This window comes from Acomys minous (genome assembly GCF_964271855.1).
Source record: "Acomys minous genome assembly, chromosome: 2".
Classification (NCBI taxonomy): Eukaryota; Metazoa; Chordata; class Mammalia; order Rodentia; family Muridae; genus Acomys; species Acomys minous.
The window spans coordinates 120,557,262-120,580,144 of NC_140484.1; the positions used below are offsets into that span (position 1 = coordinate 120,557,262).

At 36.6% G+C, this 22,883-nt stretch overlaps 2 protein-coding genes across 3 annotated transcripts in view; both read left to right on the forward strand.

The window, feature by feature from the left end:
• The window catches only part of GRM5 (glutamate metabotropic receptor 5), an 879,135-nt gene that overhangs the window by 158,445 nt on the left and 697,807 nt on the right, over positions 1 to 22,883 (forward strand). The window lies entirely within an intron of this gene.
• The window catches only part of NOX4 (NADPH oxidase 4), a 132,014-nt gene that overhangs the window by 19,892 nt on the left and 89,239 nt on the right, over positions 1 to 22,883 (forward strand). The window contains exons 3-6 of one of the 2 annotated variants that reach the window (XM_084772160.1): positions 9,888 to 9,998; positions 11,883 to 11,967; positions 15,929 to 16,026; positions 17,919 to 17,946. In XM_084772160.1, the coding sequence (XP_084628286.1) occupies positions 9,888 to 9,998; positions 11,883 to 11,967; positions 15,929 to 16,026; positions 17,919 to 17,946 (322 nt within the window). The remainder of the gene's footprint in view (positions 1 to 9,887; positions 9,999 to 11,882; positions 11,968 to 15,928; positions 16,027 to 17,918; positions 17,947 to 22,883) is intronic. The other variant, XM_084772161.1, reaches the window with a different exon arrangement.

Here is a 22,883-nt window from a genome sequence, read left to right on the forward strand (position 1 = left end):
TATACAGTTCTGATGGGAATAAAAACTAGCGTAGCCTCTGTGTATATTACCATGCCGGATTCTCAGAACAACAGCAAACAAACCTTGAAAATACAGCTACCATATAATCTAGATGTACCCTCCCTCAGGCTAACCCTGAAGGAATCTGACCTAGCACACAGCAAAGCTACCTGCACAGCCACGTATAGGTGCTCTTGTCGCAATAATGAACAGCAACAGATGACAGGATAATGTGGTATATAGTCACATATTTATTCAGTTTATTTATTTATAAAAATAAAGTCATGCCATCTGCAGGAAAGTGGGTGGTACTAGAGATCCTTCTGTTAAGCAAAGTCATTATTTTTTTTTAAAGTACAGAAATGTATAACAAGGACAATTAGGGAAGAGGTACTGGATCAATATAGAGATAGGGGAGATATGACAGTAAGGGGTGACATTATGAAGGCATGTTATATGCATGTATTCAAGAGTTACCATGAAACCCTTTTCTTGTGTAAGCAGTACATGCTAATGATAACAGGAGAGCATAGGAGGGAGCTGTAGAGTCATAAGCACAGATTGCCAGTGCAGCATAAGCTTATGGAAAAGAGCAGAGCAAGAATAAATTACTAAAAGGCAGTGTGCTAATAGGTGGACCCCATCATCAGCTAGTTTGGTAATGTGCCTTTAATAGCTTTGCCATCCATAATCAGTTGCAAGAAATCTGTCTTAAAAAATGATATAGGGAAAGTTTATATGTGAGATGCTTGTAGTAGGCATTTTAATCTGATCAGCATTAGAAACATTAAATACCCAATGATATGTAAATGCTTGAAGGGATGTAGATAAGTCATTATCATATACACAAATAATGGGGTATCATAGTAATTAAAATTAATATGATTGAGGAATATTTAATATTATATCATATTTAAGAATGACACTTGTTAAGCTAAATGCAGCCACTTGAATTTAAAATATAATTAAAGATTTACTTTGACATTTTAATATAATTGCATCATTTTCACCTCCCATTTCCTGCATCCATTTTTAAGAAATTAGGATTACGTTTTTTCTTCTAATTGAGTAAAAGGAATTAAGACTGACAATACAAAAGACTGTATACTAAAGATATACAACTCAACTTGTTATTTGTGTATACTGTGAAATAAGCACTTACGTCAAGCTAATTAAAATTACTGACAACTCAATAAAAAGGACTATAATTTTAGTAAAGTCAGTATCAAATTGAATTCACTCATAATTCCTAGCTAACACTGATTCCCCTCTGTGTAACTCAGACATGACTTGCTTACAAGACTGTCCTTGTTGCTAAGAAAATTCCATTTCTGTTATTAACTATATGAGGTAACAAAGATGCTAAGCTCCCTCCTAGTTCCTCTTAGTTTATTTCTTAAGAATAGTAATTATTAAAACACCAGTCCTTTTAATGTCCACTTCACTGCATAAAATACATTTTCTCTGTACTGTGGTCTGGATGTACGAACCCTCTCTCCTTTCACCACTACAGTGATGGTTTTAAGAGGTGAGGATGTTCGTTGATGAGGTGAGTAGGCCATGAGGGCAGAGTCTGTGAGACAGAGACTCGTTTACACCAGGAGACAGGAGGCGTGGCGATAAGGAAGTCATTCTTACCTGACACCACATCTGCCTTAATCATGGACTTTGCTACTCTAAGAATCTTAAGATTAAAATGTTTGTTTGTTTGTTGTTCATGGAGTGTTTAGTTTATATCCGTTATGCAGCAGCGACAATGGACTAACTCACTCTGAACTGACCTTGGGATAAAAGCAAATTCTAACGCAACCATGGTAATGCATGATGAGATCATTTCACTCCGGAAGCTGAGGTGATAGGAAGTTGAATTAAAAGGTTAGGCTGTATAGACACTTCTCAGCAAGCCTGGGCTGTATAGACACTTCTCAGCAAGCCTGGGCTGTATAGACACTTCTCAGCAAGCCTGGGCTGTATAGACACTTCTCAGCAAGCCTGGGCTGTATAGACACTTCTCAGCAAGCCTGGGCTGTATAGACACTGTACTCCAAAGACAACAAAGTGAATGAGAGAGGAGGGAGGGGGGGGGGAAGAGGGAGGTAGAGGGAGGGGGAGGACGGAGGGAGAGCGCCATTCTGCATTCTTAAATAATTTGGATAGTCCAACATGATTTTTCCCCATCTGCTTCTCAAGATTCATTATTGTCCAGCCCACTTTGTAATCAAAGTCAAAATTAAGTATATGTGTATATGGGCACGTGGGTTGATGTAACTACAGAAGTCAGAAGGGGATGTTGGATCCCTTGGAACTGAAGTTATGTGAGGCTGTGAAACACCAGGTGGGTGGTGGTTCTCAACAAGAGGAATGCTTACTCTTAAGCAGTCTCTCTGGACTCAGTGCAGCCAGCTTTTGTTGATCTGATACACACTGTGCTGCCATTTGCCGTGCGCCATTATTTATACTGCTCTTGCATGTAATATCTGTTTAATCAAGCTTTGTAAGTGGAGTGATCTACCATTTAGATCTAATTTTCTCTCACACATGCACACATTCTATATTTCTCATTTATGGCATTTGTTTACTGTAAAACTACACTTTCGCTTGTCTGACAATTTTGCTAATATCAGCTTTGTTCACCAAAATTTAAGGGCCCTAGAAGCAAAAGTATTTTTCACTTTTGTTTGCTCCTTGTGCCTTGCGGTGTGTATCGCAGAAATATGTGATGAATGAATAATGCAAGTGGAACAGATAGACATGGAGAAAAGAACGGTTAGAGAAATAATGCGATACAGTGGCCCCGAGGCACAGTTAATTTTATATCCTTCCTGCCTTTTTAATTATTTTCATGTTTCACAAAAGCCCTAAAGTCTAGTCGTATTCTATTACCACGTTGTCATTTTATATTATTTATATTATATTTATATAATTTTATTTCATATAGCTAATGTTCCATAATATTATGGTAGATTAGCTTTGTAGGCAGTTAGCTAGTGACAGGTAAAAAGCAGATTTAAGCTGTGAAGCCCTGTGTTTGACAATTCAGGAGCTTGTCCCCAGATAGTGTATTGTGCTGTTTTATCATTGGGCAGTTTTAATTTGGGCTTGTTTAAGAGCACACTATAAAGAAGGCAACGTAAAAACAAGATAGTGGTTTCTGGTCACTCTTAAATCTGGGAAATCCAGGAACAAGCTGCGAGTGTGTTCAGTATGTCCTGGGGCAGGGGTGGGGGTGGGGGCGCAGGATCTTCATGCTGTGCACTTGGATGTTTTCAGGTGTGTTTGAACATCATGGCGAAAATCAATAGATATAAACAAACACACAGACAGATACGGAACTTGACCTAGTCTCTCCTTCTCTAGAGGTTCTGATTCTTTCCTGGGTGTCTTGATTCCTTTAAACCATTATTTTTCAATGTGCTGAAGAATTTTGCCTTGAGAAGTAATGCTTCAAGAAATGAACTGGGGGGCGGCAGAGAAAGGAGCTTGTTGGCTATTCATTTAGAGTGCATTTGTAATCTTAAAATTACATCTCACGAGGAATTCTGTTAATTATGTGTCCCAGGAACCTTGGGACAAACCATGAACTATGAAAATCACACTGCCCTCTAGTGACAATTAGCTTTCTGAGATGTGGAAACTCTAGAGTGCGTGTTTCAGGATGTGGACTCTTGTGGGTCCTATGGCAGAATAGTGGCTAAATAAAAACAAATAGACTTAGCAAATATACCAGTGTAGACTTTACTCAAGAAGTAAGCAGATGCAATGTTTTCCTATAATGCAATTTTGAAAGGATTTGCTTCCGTTTTTCTCACTCCACTGTTTCTGAATGTGTGAGTTTGTACTCTGAGGACGTATGAGAAAGTTTTGGTTTTAGTTTTTTGTTTTGTTTTGTTTTGTTTTAAGTGTAGTCAGGAAGCATATGTGAGGAGGTGAATCACTGGTAAAATTTCCGTTTGGATTTTGCATCATAGAAAGGAAAATAATTCCAAAATAAACTCTGTCCTTCCCAAAGGAACATTTAAAGTCACTTTGAGTTGAATTACTGTATGACTTAAAGCAAACACAATAATTAAACACTTCCAGACATGCATTAACTAGTAATGAAGTATTATACCATTTTTAAATAAAATATTGAACCCCAAAGGAAATAAAGATAATTTATTTGAATTTTAAAGTCCTGAAGTTTTATGTTAAATTAGATCTTAGTTTACATATATCAAGGGGTGCTACTGTCTTGGTATATTAATGTTGCAGGTAAAATAGCTATCTAGTGTTCTTTGGGTTAAAAATTTCTTATCATATGCTGCTCCAGATTAAAAAAAAAAATAAGACATTCATTTGAAGGCCTAAATAAGCAAAAAACTAATCACTCTGAAATAATAATGACTTTTTTGATTGAGGAGAGAAAACTGTATTTAACATCTTCACTAGACAGTCCAGAGAAGATGATGTGTATGTAGCCACTCAAGTATATTCACTGAGTTGCATCCTTAAGGAATTCTCACACCTGCCGTGGAATAGTCTGGTGGACATATTAATTACTTTTTATCTTTCAAGGGAAATTATTACCTTTTTAAACAAACACTACTTAGTATTTCATCTAGCCTTTGGGAGCAATATTTTATATATTGACAACAACTTTGGCTTAACAGAGTCAATTTTGGCTAAGCATTATTTCTGAGATTCTTGGGACATTACACACATTCAAAACACAAAACATGTCTGTGTTATATGTATTTTCTTAGTATTCTTTAAGGAGGTTCATTTGGTGCCTACTTCTGGAAAAATGTACGTTTGGGACCCCATCTATATTCTTGTGGGTAGTACTGTATCATAGGAGTGATCTTCTTGCCAGAGTATGAATTAAACCAGTATCTGAAAACTATTTCATCAATACCAAACAGTACCGAGTTTCCAAAATGTGTCTTATGCAATGTTATTGTGATTAACTTGTGTGAATTAGACAAAGGTTATCAGCGATGGAAACCCATTAGTGATACACACACACTCAACTCTTGAAAACGCATACTTTGTTTCTGATATTTAATTTCCTAACCACTTAACAAATTATAATTATTGTAATTCAAGAAATAGGGATATACTCTCACATTTTCAGTATTTTTCAATATGTATAACAAATTTTTCTTTTCATCAAACACGCTCTTCCTGAGCCATTCATTAATCACACACGCAACTCATACCAGATGCCATAGATCAGTACATTTGTATTTGCATCTCTGTTTCTTGGGTGATTTATCTTGTCCACAAAATAACACTCAATAAATTACTGTTACTTTGTAGTAATTCCCTTTATAGAGGTCAAATTCTTCTTTCTCTGTTAGTTTTGTTTTGTCTTGTTTTTACCTATTGTGATTTAACTTTGGTGCACAAATTTTTAAGTTAGTTAGTTTTCATTAAAAAACATATTGGTTCTGACCAGTATTTCATTGAGTACATAAATCAACTTGTAAAAGATTAGCATCTACATTTACCTTAGTATTACCGTGAAGAACATGGCATATATACATCCCTTCACACCTTCTTTTACATCTTCTTATTATTTGCTCATATATGCATTTTTACACATATTTTGCTAAGTTCATTCCATGGTAATTAAAAATTATTGGTTATATAAAATAAAATATTAAAATTTAAAGATCCTTATTGATTACCCCAAAATACTTATGCTGTCCTGTAGCAAAGCTACTAGCTTTTTAAAATACTAAATTAACGGCTGGCCTTTGCGGTTTACTTGATTGTATTTTATCTTAATTAGTTATGGTGCTTTCTCGATGTAACTATTTTTGTGTTCTAAATATTTATTTATTTTTATTTTATCTATGTGTTTAACCTACATGTATGTGTATTTACTGTATGTATCCTGGCTGCCCACAAAGTCCAGAAGAAAACTACAGGTCCCTGAGAGCTGGGAACTGAACCTAAGTCTGAGTCCCCTAAATGAGCAGGAGTGCTCTTAACTGCTGAGCTATATCTCGAGTCTCTATTTTGTGTTTTATTTGGCAGAATCTGAGTGTTATACTTGAATATTTTTTAAAAAAGAAATATTTTTGACAATTCAATATAATTTCCACTCTTCCTCTTGCCTCTCCAACTTCTTCTGTACCCCATCTCCGTCTAATCCCTCTTCTGTGATTATTGTCTCTTATGCACATAGACATCCTACTGTGTCCATTTACTGTTCTTTGTATGCACATATGTTAGGGCTGGCCACTTGGGATTGGATAAGCTATTGTGCCATCTTCCTGGAAGAAGAATGATTCTTCCTCTTTCTGTAGCCATTAATGGCCTATAGTTCTTTATCTAGGGCTGGGGCCTTGTGAATTTCCTCATCTGTGTTGGCATGTCAGCTTGTGTGGTCATTATTCAGGTCTCCTTGGGGCTTCTGTATTATTGAGATTTCACTGGTGCAGCGTCCTTTTCATCTTGACACTATGTCACATCAGCAATCCCAGTACTTGACCTTATGCAGATTCTGTGATGTTCCTGGAATTGATAAGGAGTGAGGGATACTTGTATAGTTTTGATTCTTTTAAGCTTAGAACTTTAGCTCAATAATTCTTTTAATTATAAACATACTAATTTCAAGATTAGTTAATTTAAATTGTTTAGGTAATTAATACATTTAAATGATTTTGTTGCCAAGTCCTATGTTAATTATAGTGTTGATAAAATGAACATTAGGTTATCTATATTTTAAAATGTATACTAGTTTCATATCCCATTCATTGGAGTTATTTATAATTTGGTGATGTCCATTTAATAAGCAATATGATTAGGTATCACGTGGAAGTCTGTATCCGGTATTTTCATCATGAACTATTTTATCCTAGTAATAAGATGACTTTCAAATCATGGTTTATTTGTGGAATCGATTAAATTTTGCTTTCACAAGAGTACTGTCATTATGTTAAGGCTGAGGATAAAATTCTATGAATACCAAACCTTGCTTCTGAGAAACAACATGGGTGTGAAGAAATAGTAGACAAGAACAAGTCAGCAGCTGTAATCCTGGGATTGAGAGCCAGGTATGAGGAGCTTTTAGTTATTGTAAAGATGCTCTGTCTCTCTATGAATGGCCTTTTGAGAATCAAGGGAATGCGGAGAAACTTCAAGTTTGATGCCCAATCAGACACATGTACGTTTATGAGTGGACTAACTGGAGAGGAGGTGGTGCTGGCGAGAACTGCAGTGGTAACTCATAACCCAAGAATGCAGTGAAGCACACAAAGCTGATGGGAGATGAAATTCAAGATCTTGCCTTGGCTAGTGAGCTGTACTGGCAACTAAGATATGATGTATGTGGCTCATGGGAACTATTGGAGCTAGCTTATTCCATCTCAAGATTTTCCTCCCGTATCCTTTGATGCCATTTAAAAAAAAAAACATGTTTTTAATATGAGATGAAAAGACATAGTCTGGGTAAGGAATTTACCTTCTACAATTTCTGTGGCTTTGGGCAAGCTCTTTCACTCCTTCAGATTCTCGAATGAATCATCTTTAAAATGTGTGGAACGGTTTCCTACAAAAGTTTGAAAACATCTTTTATCCGTTGAAGTAGATATTATACATCTGGTCTCAACTGCTGTTCTACATAGTGTGTCAGCTTTAAAGAGGTGGGGTTGTTGCCACTTCTTGGTTTATGTGTATTTGGAATGATTGCTTTTATATTTCTTATGAAAATTGAGTTTTGAAGTTAAATTTGATCAACTGGGGACACACAATTGCATTTACTTATCACAATTTAATGTTTTGTACGTTGTAAACAACACATCTTAGATAAGTAGCTTAAGATTGTGGTCTTCAGACCAAGTATCATGTTAGAATCATCTGGAAGGATTGTAGAAATAGTCTCCAGATACTACCCCAAGCCAGTGAACTGAGAGTTCCTGACTGTGTAGCTCTTCTTTTCTAACAGCTCATCATCTACAGGATGGCAGAACCTGCCTTATAGAGTTGATCTGAGCATCATCATACAAATCTGGTCCAAAGCAGCTGATGCAAAACGATCTTGAAGCATTTTAGAACATTGTGCTGTTAGGGAGATCAGCAGTGTACTAAGAGAAAGCAGGGAAGACAAAGGAAGTCAAAGGCAACAAATTGTTGCAAATCTCATCTCCACCGCAGCATTTAGAGAACTGTGTTGGAATCGAGAACTGGGTTGGACATCCCATCTCCACCACGCCATTTAGAGAATTCTTAATGTGTCCCTACGGCTTTCTCTACTACTTCTACTAGAATACTTCACATCTCAGGCTTCTCTAGTGCTTAAGAAAAGAAACAAGAACTGTCTTAGAGATGGAAAGACCTGTTAGGAGGGAAGACGTATCTAGGGTAGTTGTCTAAAACCACTTTCTTCTGATCTTCCTTGAGCAGTCATCAAAGTAGTTATTGACTGCTCTTTGCCTCTGTCCTGTGTTTAAAGCCAAGTTTAAGAGGCAGCATATGCAGTGGTTATTAGAACCGGTCCTAGAGCCACAGACCGTGGGTTGGCGTTTTGGTTCTGTAATTTCCAAGTTGTTTGTTGTGGTTGATGTTAATGGGTAGAATCTTAATATCATAATGACACATTGTTCTTCCATACGGAAGAGATAGTATTAAAAGTAATTACCTCATAAGGTTTCAGGGGATGGTTAATGTTAATAAATATAAAGTGCATGACAGGCAAAGTTAGACAAGTGCGTTTACTAATGTCTATAGAATCTAGTCTACATAACGTTTTATTTATTCAAGAATTAAAAAACTCACAGTGATCAAGTGGAAATGGTTTTCCTTAAAAATCTAGAGCACAGACACACTAAAACAAGAAAAATACTTTATATATTTAAAGATATGAATCCATTTTACTATATATGGTCTTATTTTGAATTGATAATTTACAACAACCCTCTGAACCTCGAGTTCAGGGAAATGAGCCATGCACAGAAGAGAGCTATCCTGGTGTCACTATTTATATTAGTTGAAATTTAGACGGGAGGAACAAGTTCCAATGGCCAGTTGAGCAACGTGGCGGTTATAAGTCGGTAACGAACTGCATGTCTCGCAATACAGAAAATAGTGGAACTGCATGACCTTCTGCAAAGAAATTGGAAGGGTTGATGCTAAGCAGGAGGTGATGCACTTCTTCCTTTGCCTGGTTTGATCATCCTACCTTGTGCATTTCTATAAATACTTCACATAGTACCTAATAGATGTGTATAGTACTTATTTGATATCTTAAAAGTAAAATAAGATATAAACGGAGGAGACAGGAAAGAGTGTTGACAACATAATGGGACAGTAAAAAAGCGCTTGTAGCAATTGGGCTGTGGCCAGTCTTGAGGCCAGGGGAGTATTCAAGAGGAACAGAGTTTACGGTGAAGCTAGAAGAGTTACTGAGTGAAGAACTCGGAGACAAGTGTGTGTGAGCAAGTTGACTGTGTAGAAATGGAGAGGTCATCAGGGAGAGGGAGAATACAAATCAGTTTTGTTTGTTTTTTTTGCTTGTGTCTTGTTTTTTGTTTTTTTAGAACCTTCCTGAGCTTATCAGTGGATGCAGATTATTGTGTCCCTTGATTGTGGATGTGTAGACCACACCATGATGAGACCACAGGCTTCATAAACCTCGGATAGTATTACGAAATTGACCCTGAGATGAAAAAATTATATATTAACATGATTTTATCACTAGAAAAACGAGAAAGTCATAAGGCTACCGAGAACAGAAAGAAATTATTTTGGAGCTTTAGTAACACGAAGGGAACTCTTCATGATTTGCCAAGGAGTTGATATTTTTCACAGTTCTGACAAAGCAGGGTGAGACCTGCAACTGCAGGGCAGGGCTGTTTTCATTTGTACTTGACTCTGTTTTGACCCCTGCCTTGTTTGTTCAGCTAGGATTGTGTCTAAGCAGAGCCTCTGCATCTGTCCTCAACCTCAACTGCAGCCTTATCCTGTTACCCATGTGCCGGACCCTCCTGGCTTATCTTCGAGGATCACAGAAGGTATGAAAAAATAAAATCCACCATGGAGAGATCAAGTGTAATAACTACATGTTAGTTGTGCCATATTTATGAACTGGTTTTACTTAGAATATCTCTTCTCGGTGGTAGTAAGGGGACACATTACCTGTAAAAGTGGTCAGAAAACTATTCTGCCAACCAGAGCAGGGAAGAGGATTGTAACCATATCGCCCTTCACACTTTTCGTTATTGTGTTCAATACCTCACAACTATCATGACTCCTAACAACAACTCAACAGTCAGATACTGCTGGTTCAGTTTAAGCTTGAGAACCTGAGGTGCAGCGAGTATGGCTTGACCAAGATCAGAAATGAGTACATAACAGCTAAAGTTAGTTAGTTCTGCACTCTTTTCTTCGGTTTAAGACCTCATTGAGATCTGTATTTTACTTAGAAAATCCAGATAAGCAAACCAGAGTCCTGTGTCCCTTGAGCATTGCACAGATTGCTAATGTTTGCAATTTCTCTGTCTGTGTCTGTGTGTCTTTGTGTCTGACTATCTGTCTGTCTGTCTGTCTGTCTCTCCCTCTCTCTCTCTCTCTCTCTCTCCCTCTCTCTCTCTCTCTCTCTCTCTCTGGTTTGTAGGAATTGGGTTGTTTGTTTGTGTGTTTGTTTTGTGTTTGTTTTTATTTTTCTGCTGTCCTTGACTCACTTTGTAGACTAGACTGGTCTTGAACTCACACCTATATCTCCCTCCCTGAATGCTGCAATTAGAAGCCTGTGCCACTGTGCCTGGCTTCAGCAAGAATTTTGCCTTTGATTAGTCCTTTGTATACGTGTACGCATTCACATGTTGCATACCTGTGTTGATTTTTTACTAAAATAATCAGGAATGCATGGATAGATAATTAGTTATTTTTAGGGGTTGTTTCAGTCATCTTTGAAGTATGTAATGCTGACTTACTCTAGCAAAAATTAAGTTTTTTTTTCTGGTAATTATATATGGAAACTCTTTATCTTGCAGTCAGTTTTTTGAAATAACATTCCGTAGGTTGCCTACTATTGTTAAATACTAGGATTTGATCCCTCTGATTGGCCATTGGCTTTGTGTGAAAAGAAGGAATATAAATGCCAGGAAGTGAAGAGTTCTGTCCTAGATTTCTCAGTAGACAACAGGTCAGAAAGAGTTATTGCCCAGTATGAAGCACAGATATTCAAAATTCTTGGCATTTATTTTTCTATAAGATTAATCAGGTGTTTAGAACCACAGATGGAGTTGATCTAATTTAAAAATATTTTATTTTTACAACACAAATGAAACCTGCTATTTTATCAAATTTAAAATGAAGAAAAATATGCCAGTCTATCAGAAAGTTTCTTCTGACTGTGTTCTGACAGAACATCTGCTGATGACAGTTGGGGACAAATGTCAGCACAGACATTTATGTATAGTGACATTTGATTTGAACAACATAGGGTCACAATTGATAATTTAAAACTATATGAATAAAATATGAGTTAAATATCTTAACAGTTATCTCACAAAAGTAGATATGTAAATGATAAATAAACATATAAAAATGTTTCATACTTTCTATCATGAAATTCAATAATGTAATTTACATACCTGAAAAATGGCTAAAATCCAGAACACAGCAAACGAAGCACTGACAACGGAGATGAAAAGTGGGACCTCTTTTCATCTAACAGTAGGTCTGTCGATTTTTTCAAATCAATAACATACCTTCTCACATTCATTTGAATTGCTTCAGTGAGCAGTTAGTCCATGATTCTCTCAGTTTTGACTTATAGACTGGTACTGGGTTTCCTAATTTTTGATAATATGAGTGATACTGTCGTGAAAATTTTATACATATTTTGAGGGGTTGTATTAATCTTATCATGTTAATTCATTTTTTTTTTTTAGGTTCCAAGCAGGAGAACAAGAAGATTATTAGACAAAAGCAAGACGTTCCACATAACCTGTGGCATAACTATCTGCATTTTCTCAGGTGAGAAAGCTGAAAAGCATGATTTTTATTATAATTGTACATTTTATCAGTGTAGAAATATTTGATTTTGATATTCTATATGTTTTCACCTACACTGATGTTAGTTGGTTATTTTTTAATTATATAGCTTATTTACTCTTCTGTGCGTTAGAGAGCTTTGTGAGGGGAAGTATAAAACGTGGATGTTTCTTAGGTGTGCTGCATTATGGTGTCCAAATGTTGGACCCAAGCTCATAGTGACTTTCTTATAATAGCACAAATTTTCATTTGTAGTTTAAGATAAGATTAAACATTTCTAAGCTTCAAAGTAGTATTGTGTGACATATGAATGAACATTAGAGATGTGAAGTGTCATATGTGTTTTGTGGATTTTATATTTTTAAGGACTTTGAGTAAGTGTGGGAGGAAGATAAGTTAAGTTCTGCCTTCCAAAAAGGCCATCGCACCATTAGTGAAACAGAGGTGCTATTTTTCCATACCCTTGTCAGCGTCTGGAATGCTGTGCTCTGGATTTCAGCCATTTTTTAAGATATGTAAAGTACATTATTGAATTTCATGATAGAGCCTTTGAAATACTTTCATATAGTTATTTATCATTCACATATCTTCGGTTGTGAGATACTGTTAAGCTATTTGACTGGTATTTTAATCAGATAGTTTTTAATTATTATTGTTAGTATTGTTTGAATAGTTTGAATAAGAGTCTCTCATCAAGACTTTAAGTCTTTTGAAAATGTTTTCTTCCAGTCTATGGCTTGTATTCTCAATCTTTAAATTTTTCCTGAAAGAAAGAATTTAAAATTTAATGATCTCTCATTTATTGTTTATTTATTTGAATGGGGTCAAGTATTAATTTCTAGATTCCATGTAATTTCCACAAAAAATATTTCTGATATTCCTCACAGAATCAGAGACTATAACCCTAAAGATTACATGTAAGGTTATGCATAATTTGAAAGCAAGAAGTGAGAAGGAAGCAATGCAGATTGAATAGCCAACACGGTATTGAACAAAAAGAACAAAGGCAGAGGCATTGTGCTTTCTAACTTCAATTTTGATTCAATTTATTATAAAAGTATAATAATCAAAGAACATAATGCAGAGCTAGAGAGATCACTTAGTGGTTAAAAGTACTGCTGCTCCTCCAGAGGACCAAAGTTGGGTTCCCAATACCCATGTTGGGTATGTTACAACTGCCTATACCTCTAGCTCCCAGGGATCCAACACTCTCTTCTGGTCTCTGCAGTCATATACACACATGTGATTTATGTAAGCACGGGCATGCATATATATATATATATATATATATATATATATATATATATATATATATATACATATACATACACACACGTATATATATTTTAAAGGAGCATAATATTGCCATATAAAAATAGGATCATAGCTTTGACTCAATGGGTAAAACACTTCCCACACAGCCCTCTTAAACTTGGTTTGATTTCCAGAAGCCACGCAAAGAGCCAGAAGCCCTGGACTCCTGTACCAAGATCAGAGACAGGAGAATGGCTGGAAGCTCACTAGGCTAGCTGGCTAGCTAACTTAGATTATGCTGTGCAGTAGGAAGAAAAGAGACCTTACCTTAGCAATGTGAAAATTTAAAAACTGACTCATGAAAGTTGTCCTTGGGCCTGAACATGTGTGCTGTGGCATGCATGTACATGCAAACCAGAATTTTTGTTACTTAATTTATTATAAAGGCACCCAGGCAACTGAGACAGAATAGTGTGTCCAGAAATAATCCCATGGAGTTGTGGTCAAGTGATTCTCTATATAGGTGCCAAAATCATAGTAGGTAAACAGGAGCCTTGAGAGCTGGGCATGGGAGCATGCCTTTAATCCCAACACCCCAGAGAGGCAAAGGCAGGCCAGCCTGGTCAACGAAGTGAGTCCAGGACAGCCAAGGCTACACAGAGAAACCCTGTCTTGAAAAACAAAACAAAAAAAAAAAACAAAAACCAGGAACCTTGAGAGCAGAGCACGGTGGCGCACACCTTTAAACCCAGCACTGGACAGGAAGAGGCAGGCCAGCCTATTCTACAAAGCTAGTCCAGGACAGCCAAGACTACACAGAGAAACTGTCTTAAAAAAACAAACAAACAAACAAACAAACAAACAAAACACAGGAACCTTGCCATGAAATTGTGCCCAGCAAACTGTGTCTTCACATTCAGGAAATTCTAACTCTCACTTCAAATAAAAGTGAATTGAAAAGTAGATGAAAGACGACTCTGCTAGATGAAAAGATATGGGGATTATAGAGATGGCCCAGGATTTAAGAGTGCAGCTCAGCTGTGAGGCTGGAGTTCAAATCCACATCTGGTAGGTCGCAAAACCCAGGATCTCCAGTTCCAAGGGATCCAGAGCCATACTTTAGCCTCCATGGGCACCTGCTCACATACACAGCTGCATATACACTCATGCAGACACTCACATAAAATAAGAATAAATAAATTAAAATCTTTAACAAGAAATATAACCCTAATACTACAAGAAGAGAAGAGAGGAAACACTGAAGGCATCAGTCTCTGTGTTGAGTTTTTATGGACTTAATATTCAGCTTCTACAAAACCATTTGTTGGAGCATTAACGTTTTTCTTTCATTTGTGTCGTTTCTCTGCTCTTTGTAGAAACATAAGCAGATTATAATCACTTGTACAGATTTCTGGATTCTCTATTTCATTGATGTGTCTGTCAGTACCATACTCTCCTGAGTACTGTAACTTTATGGTAATTCTTGAATCTTTAATGCTCCTCATACAACCTTTTTTGATGCCCAACTTCAATGCTTGGCTTATAAATCATAAAGAAAACATTTTAGGTGGGTTGGCATTCTGAGCCTCTCTTGCCCTTACTGTTCCTTGTGGGTGAATCATAATACTTGGGGTTTCTGTGTTTTATAGTCTACATTTCACGAGTTGTAACCCTTTCTAGTTTTCAGGCCATGTTTGCTTTGAACCAGTATACTTCATATATTTTTTTAAACCTGTAATAGTTTATTAGCAATTACAGGGCACTAACATCTTTCATCACTGTCTCCATCATTTTTGCAGATAAATTGAAGACTAGCAGTCAGGTAATAGGGCCAAGGCTACATGTGTTTCTTTTATCAATAAGTTATAACAGAATGTTAAGTTATACTTCACTTAACCTAAAAAAACAGATTGGGGAAGGAGGATGTGTGGCTGCCTAGTTGAACGGATCATTTGCTCCCTGCTTGCCTGTCTCGGGATAATTTTCTTTTCTGGATATGACAAAATGCATTCTCTTAAACCTCTAGTAATCTCTGACGCATTGATCTTATATACGAGCTCAGAGTCAGAGGAGTACTGTGTTGGCAGTGCCATTATAGGTGGGTGATTTGTCAAGCGGTGATCACTATTTTCCCCAGTTTTTCCTCTGTGAAGTGCCTCTCAACATTTTACTGTTGAGCACAGAGAATTATCTGTTGAATGTGGAAATTTTCAGTGGGCTAAAAGCCATTCAGTAGGCCTAGAGTTGTGGATAGTTGACAGTGAAGTATGTAAGATAGTTGGTTGGAGCTATGGGAAAGATGAAGGATGTGGAATATAAAGATGCGCACAAACCAATAACCAGTTTGCTTGTGTTGATAGACACAGAATGTAAGTGTGTGTGTGTGTGTGTGTGTGTGTGTGTGTGTGTGTGTGTGTAGGTGTAGAGAGAGACATTGAGTGTGACTCTTCTCTAGATCTTGACCTGAATTACTATAGTTACTTTACCCACCTTTGGAAAGTGCACAAACTATCTACATTCGGGTGGTCTTTATTTTGTGTTTTAGGATGATTTTAAGCCAATATTTTATCCCTCATATAACCATCAGAACTTGGTCCTTAAATCTGTAATTGCTTATGGGGAAGCAATGACTTATTCAAAGAGCTTTTGTCGAAAGCCCCACTGACTTACTCCTGGTGTGTTTCTGTAGGTGTGCATGTGGCTGCCCATTTGGTGAATGCCCTCAACTTCTCGGTGAACTACAGTGAGAATTTCCTTGAACTGAATGCAGCAAGGTACCAGAACGAGGTGGGTGGCCTCTGCCTTTCCATTTTCCTTTCACTTGTCATTAGATAACTAGTGAAGGTCTGTGATTTTTACAGAAAATTTGTACCTTGCTGCTCCTTTGAGTGCCTTTAAAGTGCAGTTGTCAAGTTGAGCTTTATTCCCTTTCAATAGAAATTGCACGTAATTACTATTCTATAGTTTCTCCTGCTGGAAATGGGTGTTTGCAGTGTCTGCCTTTTATATTCTGCAATATGCAGAAGGTTGCCACTCAGATCAACTTTCTGACTCCCAACCGCTTTTGTCTAATGCCTCTCATTTAGCTGAGAGTGTCGACAGTGCCAATCTCGGGTAAAAATACTTTAATAACTCACTTACTGTGCTTGGGGGAAAAAGGGCACAGCTGTAGGTTGATTACTTGTCGATACTACACAGTGAATTTGTTTGACGAAAGTGTTGGTGTGCTTTCATGATTCCTTTGTTTCCCTGAAACAGACGAACCTTGAACTGAATTTAACAGCATGTGGTATCTAACTTAGGGGTGATGCTCTTCCATGTAATCTTTTATGTGTTCATCAGATGAACTTATATGTGCTGAGCAGAGTCAGGTGCAGGGCACGTGTACAGCCCTGGTTAGGTCTCTCTGTGGCTCAGCACTTTCACACTGCCATCAGGCAGTCAGTGCTGCCCAAGGCTATGGCGGAATCGAAGCCGAACTGCTCTGTGTCTCAGCCCTTTCATGATAAATGACAGTGACTTAACCTGTCATTAAGTGTTCCCTTCATCCCAGGCTCCGTCTTTTCTTCCTCATACCATTAGGGCTTTCACGGGTAATAGTGCTCTAATCATTTGTTTGGCTATCTTTCTAACAGGAAACAAATGACAAAACAAGTTGTAAAACTGAATACCTCAGATCACTTTTGATAAGTCTCTTGTGTCTAGTATCATCTGTTAACATCAACATGATCCAATTAGTTTGACTAAGGCTTGGTATTTTGTAAAAGGTGGCCGGGTGATCCTACCCTGCACAGTCACTGAGGATCACTGAAGATTGTAGCTCCTCAACTTCTCAGTGGCAGCTCTCCGCTTGTCATGATTTCAGATCGAGTCCTGTTTCCTCGTGACTTCCTCTCCCTCTGCTTCCAGCCTTTTAATCTCATATTATCAATGTTTACTTGTTTCCAGTCCCCACCACTACAGTTCCCTTTGCACAGTGTTTCCTTATACACTCCCCTTTCTGTCTTTCATACTTCTTGAACACCTACCGTCGTTTGTCTATTTTTTTATAATTCATATTTCTTTAACATCTATCATATTTTTCCTACTTTCTTACCATGTATTTGTGTTTAGTTGTCCACTATTCCACTGTGTTGGTGGTTTGAGTCTTCAAATAACTTCGTTGTTGTTGTTGAGCGTTGAACATGATGCATTATAAAAGCTATCTCAGTTGTAGAGACAGGATGAAAATGAATTTATAAACTTTCAATCTGCTGGATAACATAATGAGACATATATACATTATATATTCCATATTATATATTCCATATTTCATATTATATGTTATATGCATATGTATATCATATATACATATTATTATATATATATATTTAATTTTGTCTTACAACTTGAGCTATTGAGCCTCAAAATTTTTGATGATTAAACAACAAAAATGGTCAGGTCTGGTAATTTATTCAATGCTCTCCTTTTCTAGGGTGGGAAGACTTCTATGCTTTTGCCTTTTCTGATGCAGGAATACATTATAATTAAGTCCTGAAACTCAATTTCATCTGCCATTCACACTGGAAGAGCAGTGTCCTAATTGCTAACATACAGCAACATAACTTGCAAAGTTCTTATGAAGGTTTATGTCACTAGCATTTTATTTTCCAGTCAAATGTTTTTTTTTCTTTTCTTAGGATCCCAGAAAGCTTCTTTTCACAACTGGTAAGTTGTTATTTATTGCTTTTCCTTAGATTCACAAACATAGGTCTTTGAAAATTAAGCGTAGTCAAATTACATATCAATTGATCTATGCAAAATTACAACATTCTATAAATAATGTTAATAGCTATGGTGCTACAACGCCAAATGAGGAAAAATGCAAATAGTTTGGGGTTCAGATAAATAAAGAGTAAAGTATTCAGGCACATTGGTTTGCCATACATTCTTTGGCAAGTTCTTTGAATGAGAAGACTGTAACCTCATGCGTCTTGAGGGCCTGCTTTGAGCTGTAGCTGGTGTTGTGGAAGGTAATATACATGTCCTGAGTTCCCACGCTCAAAGTTTATAGGGAAAACACTGGGCTGTTGATGTCATTGTTGTTCCAATAATTGAGTCCTCTTCATCTGATGGTTATGCTGTGAATGCACATCTGTACACCTAAAAATTATCCCTAATGCTAGAGAAAGTTGCAATGTAAGGAGGATGCTTTTAGCACTTCTGTCAAGTATGAAGTGACTGGGCCAATGAAACAATCTGATAAGTTATTGGCTGCAATAAACTAGTAAGAATTAAAAACGCACAAGACTGACGTGTATTGCCTATTACATGATCGCCTTTATTTTGAGTTTGTTTTATTTTAAAAAGTAATACAATTTATATCTTATCCTTCTTTGTTTTAGAGTCATGAAGTATTTTCTCTCTGGCCAAGAAATTGTTGTATAGTATTTCACAGTTCTATATTCAGGAACATAGTTTAGTTTTGCTTAACATTTTGTTCATCAAAAAAAAAATGTTTTGATTTAAGTCTTACTAACTGGATGGAAAAAGAAAAGTGGAGGGAAAACCCAGCAAAACAAAACCTTATGTACAAATAAATATATTTTGGGTTCACTTGAACTATCTCAAGAGAAATAAACAAGAATTTTGTGTTAAGAATATTTTTACTATAGGAAGTTTGAAGACAGCTTTGATGTTCTTAAAATTCTTAAAATATATAAGTTACAAAGATATAAAGTATTTCATATGATTTACGTATTAAATCAGGACAACTTAGCATAGTTAATGCTTCTGAATAAGTAGGAGATCTTGACACCCAGAATAAAACCTTATCGTCTTACATTCTTTGCTTCCGGTCCCCATAAGAACTGCTAGAGACTCGATTCATAGCCATCCTTTCATGTTCTCGGGAATAGTGGCTAGGCAAAGATAGGATTTACACATTATAGGTTTTTTCTAGTGTAGACGATATTATTATTGGTTATTTTCTTGTATTGTAGTATGTTTAATCATTTCCATTGTCTTCTGTCTTGGTGCTTAAATTATTTTCCAATATACTAAGAAATTATTTGGTAAAACTAAAGTCCATAAAATTGCAATATAGTAGTTAGACTTACTCTCGAGGAAATAATAAAAGTATTGAAATTCAGAACCTATAAAATAAATGCTTTATTTTATATAGGATAAATATAAAATAAATACTTTATAAAGAATTTATAAAATACACTTGATAGCTTAGAGTTTTCAAGCATCCCCCTAAAAATACTTGTATACTAAAAATTTCCTAATTCAATAATCCATTCCATGATGAGAATAAAATACTTGACATTTAATTAGGATATGAAAAATGTGCATAAACAAACACAATTATGTTTTCAATTAAGTTAAAAAGAAGCAGAACAATGAGTAGAATATGGTGTGTTTCTCACTGCATTGTGTAAGAGGACAATGATCACTCAGGGTCATTCAGACAGGGCAGAATAGAACAGTTATGTATTGTAAAGGCTGCTAGTTAATTATTTTCATATGCGTACATATAAATAAGAATACATGTACAAAATACAAATATATGTTTGACTTTCTTATTTGAGAGAATCAAGCACTTTCACAAAAAGAGGTGTAATTCACGTAGGCAAGTTTAACATTGCCCAGTGCAGCTAGATAGTGACTAATTTTAGTCTGTGTCTCCTGTGTCTTAGAATTTGTATCCATAAATGGCTAATGGATTAGAACATAGCTTACTTGCCAGCCAAGGGTACATTAGGGACCATTCAATGTTTCAGGAATGATCCAATATTTATCACTTAAGAGTCCTTTATGCTATAATTGTCTGTATTTTTTGACCTGCCTGGGTCTACCACTGGGTAAAGATTTCTCTTAGACCGGTTCATTTTATATCAAACATCTAATGATATACTTCAAATGTCTTCCAACAACCAATTGAACACAAAAGCACCAGTTTGTCTGTTTAGTTTGATTCAGAGATCTAGACAACATCCCACATACTAAGTTAGCCAGTTTTTGTCAGTTTACTTGCACTAAGTAGGACTTGGAGTTTCCTTAAGGGATTCTCAACTCTTTTCTTTTCAGTAATTCTAATTATAACAGGTTTTGGTTATCTATACAAATTGTATATTTTTCTTCTTCAGTCATCTGGATGGAATAGTCTACCTTAAAATTTTTGAAGAGTAGTCAATTTTCTGGGACTAAACCCAGGTATTGAACATTTTAGCCAAACATTCTGTGACTGAGCTTCATACTCAGCCTGAACTATATGCACTCTTAATAATTTTGAAAGACAGATTCCTGTGTATCCATGTTTATTGCTACATTATTCACAGTATCTAAGGAATTAAACTAGCCAAGATGACTAGCTAAAGAAAATGTGATACCTACACATGATTAAATTTTATTTATCCATGAAGAAAAATATAATCATGACATTCACAGAAAATGTATGTAACTGAAATTTATGTTAAGCCAAATAGGCCAGAGCCAGAATGACGACATTGTGTTTTCTCCCACAGCCAATTATTTTCTCTCCTCTCTCTCTCTCTCTCTCTCTCTCTCTCTGTGTGTGTGTTGGGGAGGTTTACATATACATCAAGAAACTAAATATGAAATCATGGACAGAAGTTTGGAACCCTAAAAAAGGGATAATACAAAGTGTGTGACATGACAGCAGAAGTGCGGGGCTGTGTGAGGTTAAGGGACCTGAGGGGAGGAGAGCAGGGAGAGGAGAACTGGGAGGAAATTCAACAGGAACAAAGTCTGAGTTAAAATGTTATAATGAGGGCAAATATGCTGTATGCTTTGTTAAAAAGAAAAGTGAAGATAATTTGGGTATAGAAAAAAGGCAACAACAAATTTTAGATAAAAGGAGAATTAGAAATCATTTTATTTGTTCACTGTAGTTTGCAGATTAAATCAACAGCTGTTGGCTTTGCCAAATGAATAATTACAAGAACATACTGTCAGACCATTTTGAACATTGGCTGGGTGTCTTTAAACTTCTCTTTCATCTTCCAATGACAGAAGTCAAACCTACTGTTTATAGTAATATTAATTCTCCCCCTTTCAGGTTTTTCCTACGTATTTCCATGATCTGCTTTATGTAAGAAATTATCTAATGAATATGAGAAAAATATTTGAGTTCAATGAGTTTTTTTTATTATAGTTGCTCTAAGGTGCTTTATTCTACTAATATGACTTGTTACTCTTCAAGGAATATTTACTACTTTAAGTAACAGAAGTGAATATTCCAAGGAAATGTTCAAGTAACACACTTTGAAACTGTGGCTGTATTCCAACCTTACTCGTGTTTTAGACTTCTCTCCATTAAGACTGTTTGTACACAAACATTTAGTGAGCAATTGGGACAGGTCCAAACTCACACAGGAAACATTCACACCTAAAGACTTAATAAAGGCACAATGAAATTATTGGGGAAGTCTATCTGATTACAAGTTTTACAGTATGTAGCAATCATGGATTCTAACACATGGTTTTTACGGTTCAAGTAAAATTTTTGTTGTTTGTTTTACAAATCTTTTTATACTTAACTAATGTTCACAAAATCACACATATATGCAAAACACATTATTTTTTACCCAAATTAAAACATTCAATATTTCCATTACCATGCTTCTAAATATTATGCCTTTTAATAATGCTCCTTTTTCTGTCTCTTCCAGTGACTCAGCTGCTTTTAATTTTTTTCCAACATATTTTTTTTTTAATTTTGAGGGTATTACATATCATACACCCCTACCACATTCACTTCCCAATCCTTTCCTATCCCCAACAGCCAAAAACAAAGGTTCAATGCATGTTATACATACACACATTGGGATGTGGCCACGTTCATGGTGGCCTTTCCCTAAATAGAGTTGAATCCTTCCCCTCCCGCATACCTGCTGAAAGCCATCTTTTGCTAAAGGCAACTCCTCAGCATCCTATCACAGTATTTATTCATTTATTGTTTATTTGTTCGATTTACATTCTGGTTGTAAAACCCTGCTTCCTCTCCTCCTAGTTCTACTCCTCCTCCCTCTTGCCCTATCCTCTTTTGCCAACTGCTCAGAAAATGGGAGCTCCACCACCACTGATCCACACCAGCACATCAAGTTGAGTCAAGACTGAGTGCATCTTCGGCCCTTGTGGCCCAGTGAGACTAACTCTCCAGGAGGAGAGTGAACAAAGCACAGGCAACAGAGTCCATGTCAGAGGCAGCCTCCGCTTCGCTTACTAGGGAACCCACATGAAACCTGAACCACCCATTGCCTACGTCTGTGTAGAGGGCCTAGGTCCAGTCTATGCATGGTCCTTGGTTGGTGCTTCAATCTCTGCAAGCCTCTCTGGGCGCCAGTTAGTTGGCTCTATTGGTCTTCTTGTAGAGCTCCTGTCCCCTCCGCTTCCTTCAATCCTTTCCCCCACTTTTCCACAAGATTCCCTAAGCTTCACCCAATGTTTGGCTGTGAGTCTCGGCATCTGTTTCTATCTGGAGCTTCTCAGAAGACAGCTATGCTAGGCCCCTATCTGCAAGCAAAGCAGAGTACTAATAGTGTCAAGGGTTGGCTGCCTCCCATGGGGTGGGTCTCAGTTTGGACCAAGCATTGGTTGGCCATTCTCTCAATATCTGCTCTATCTTTATCCCTGCACAT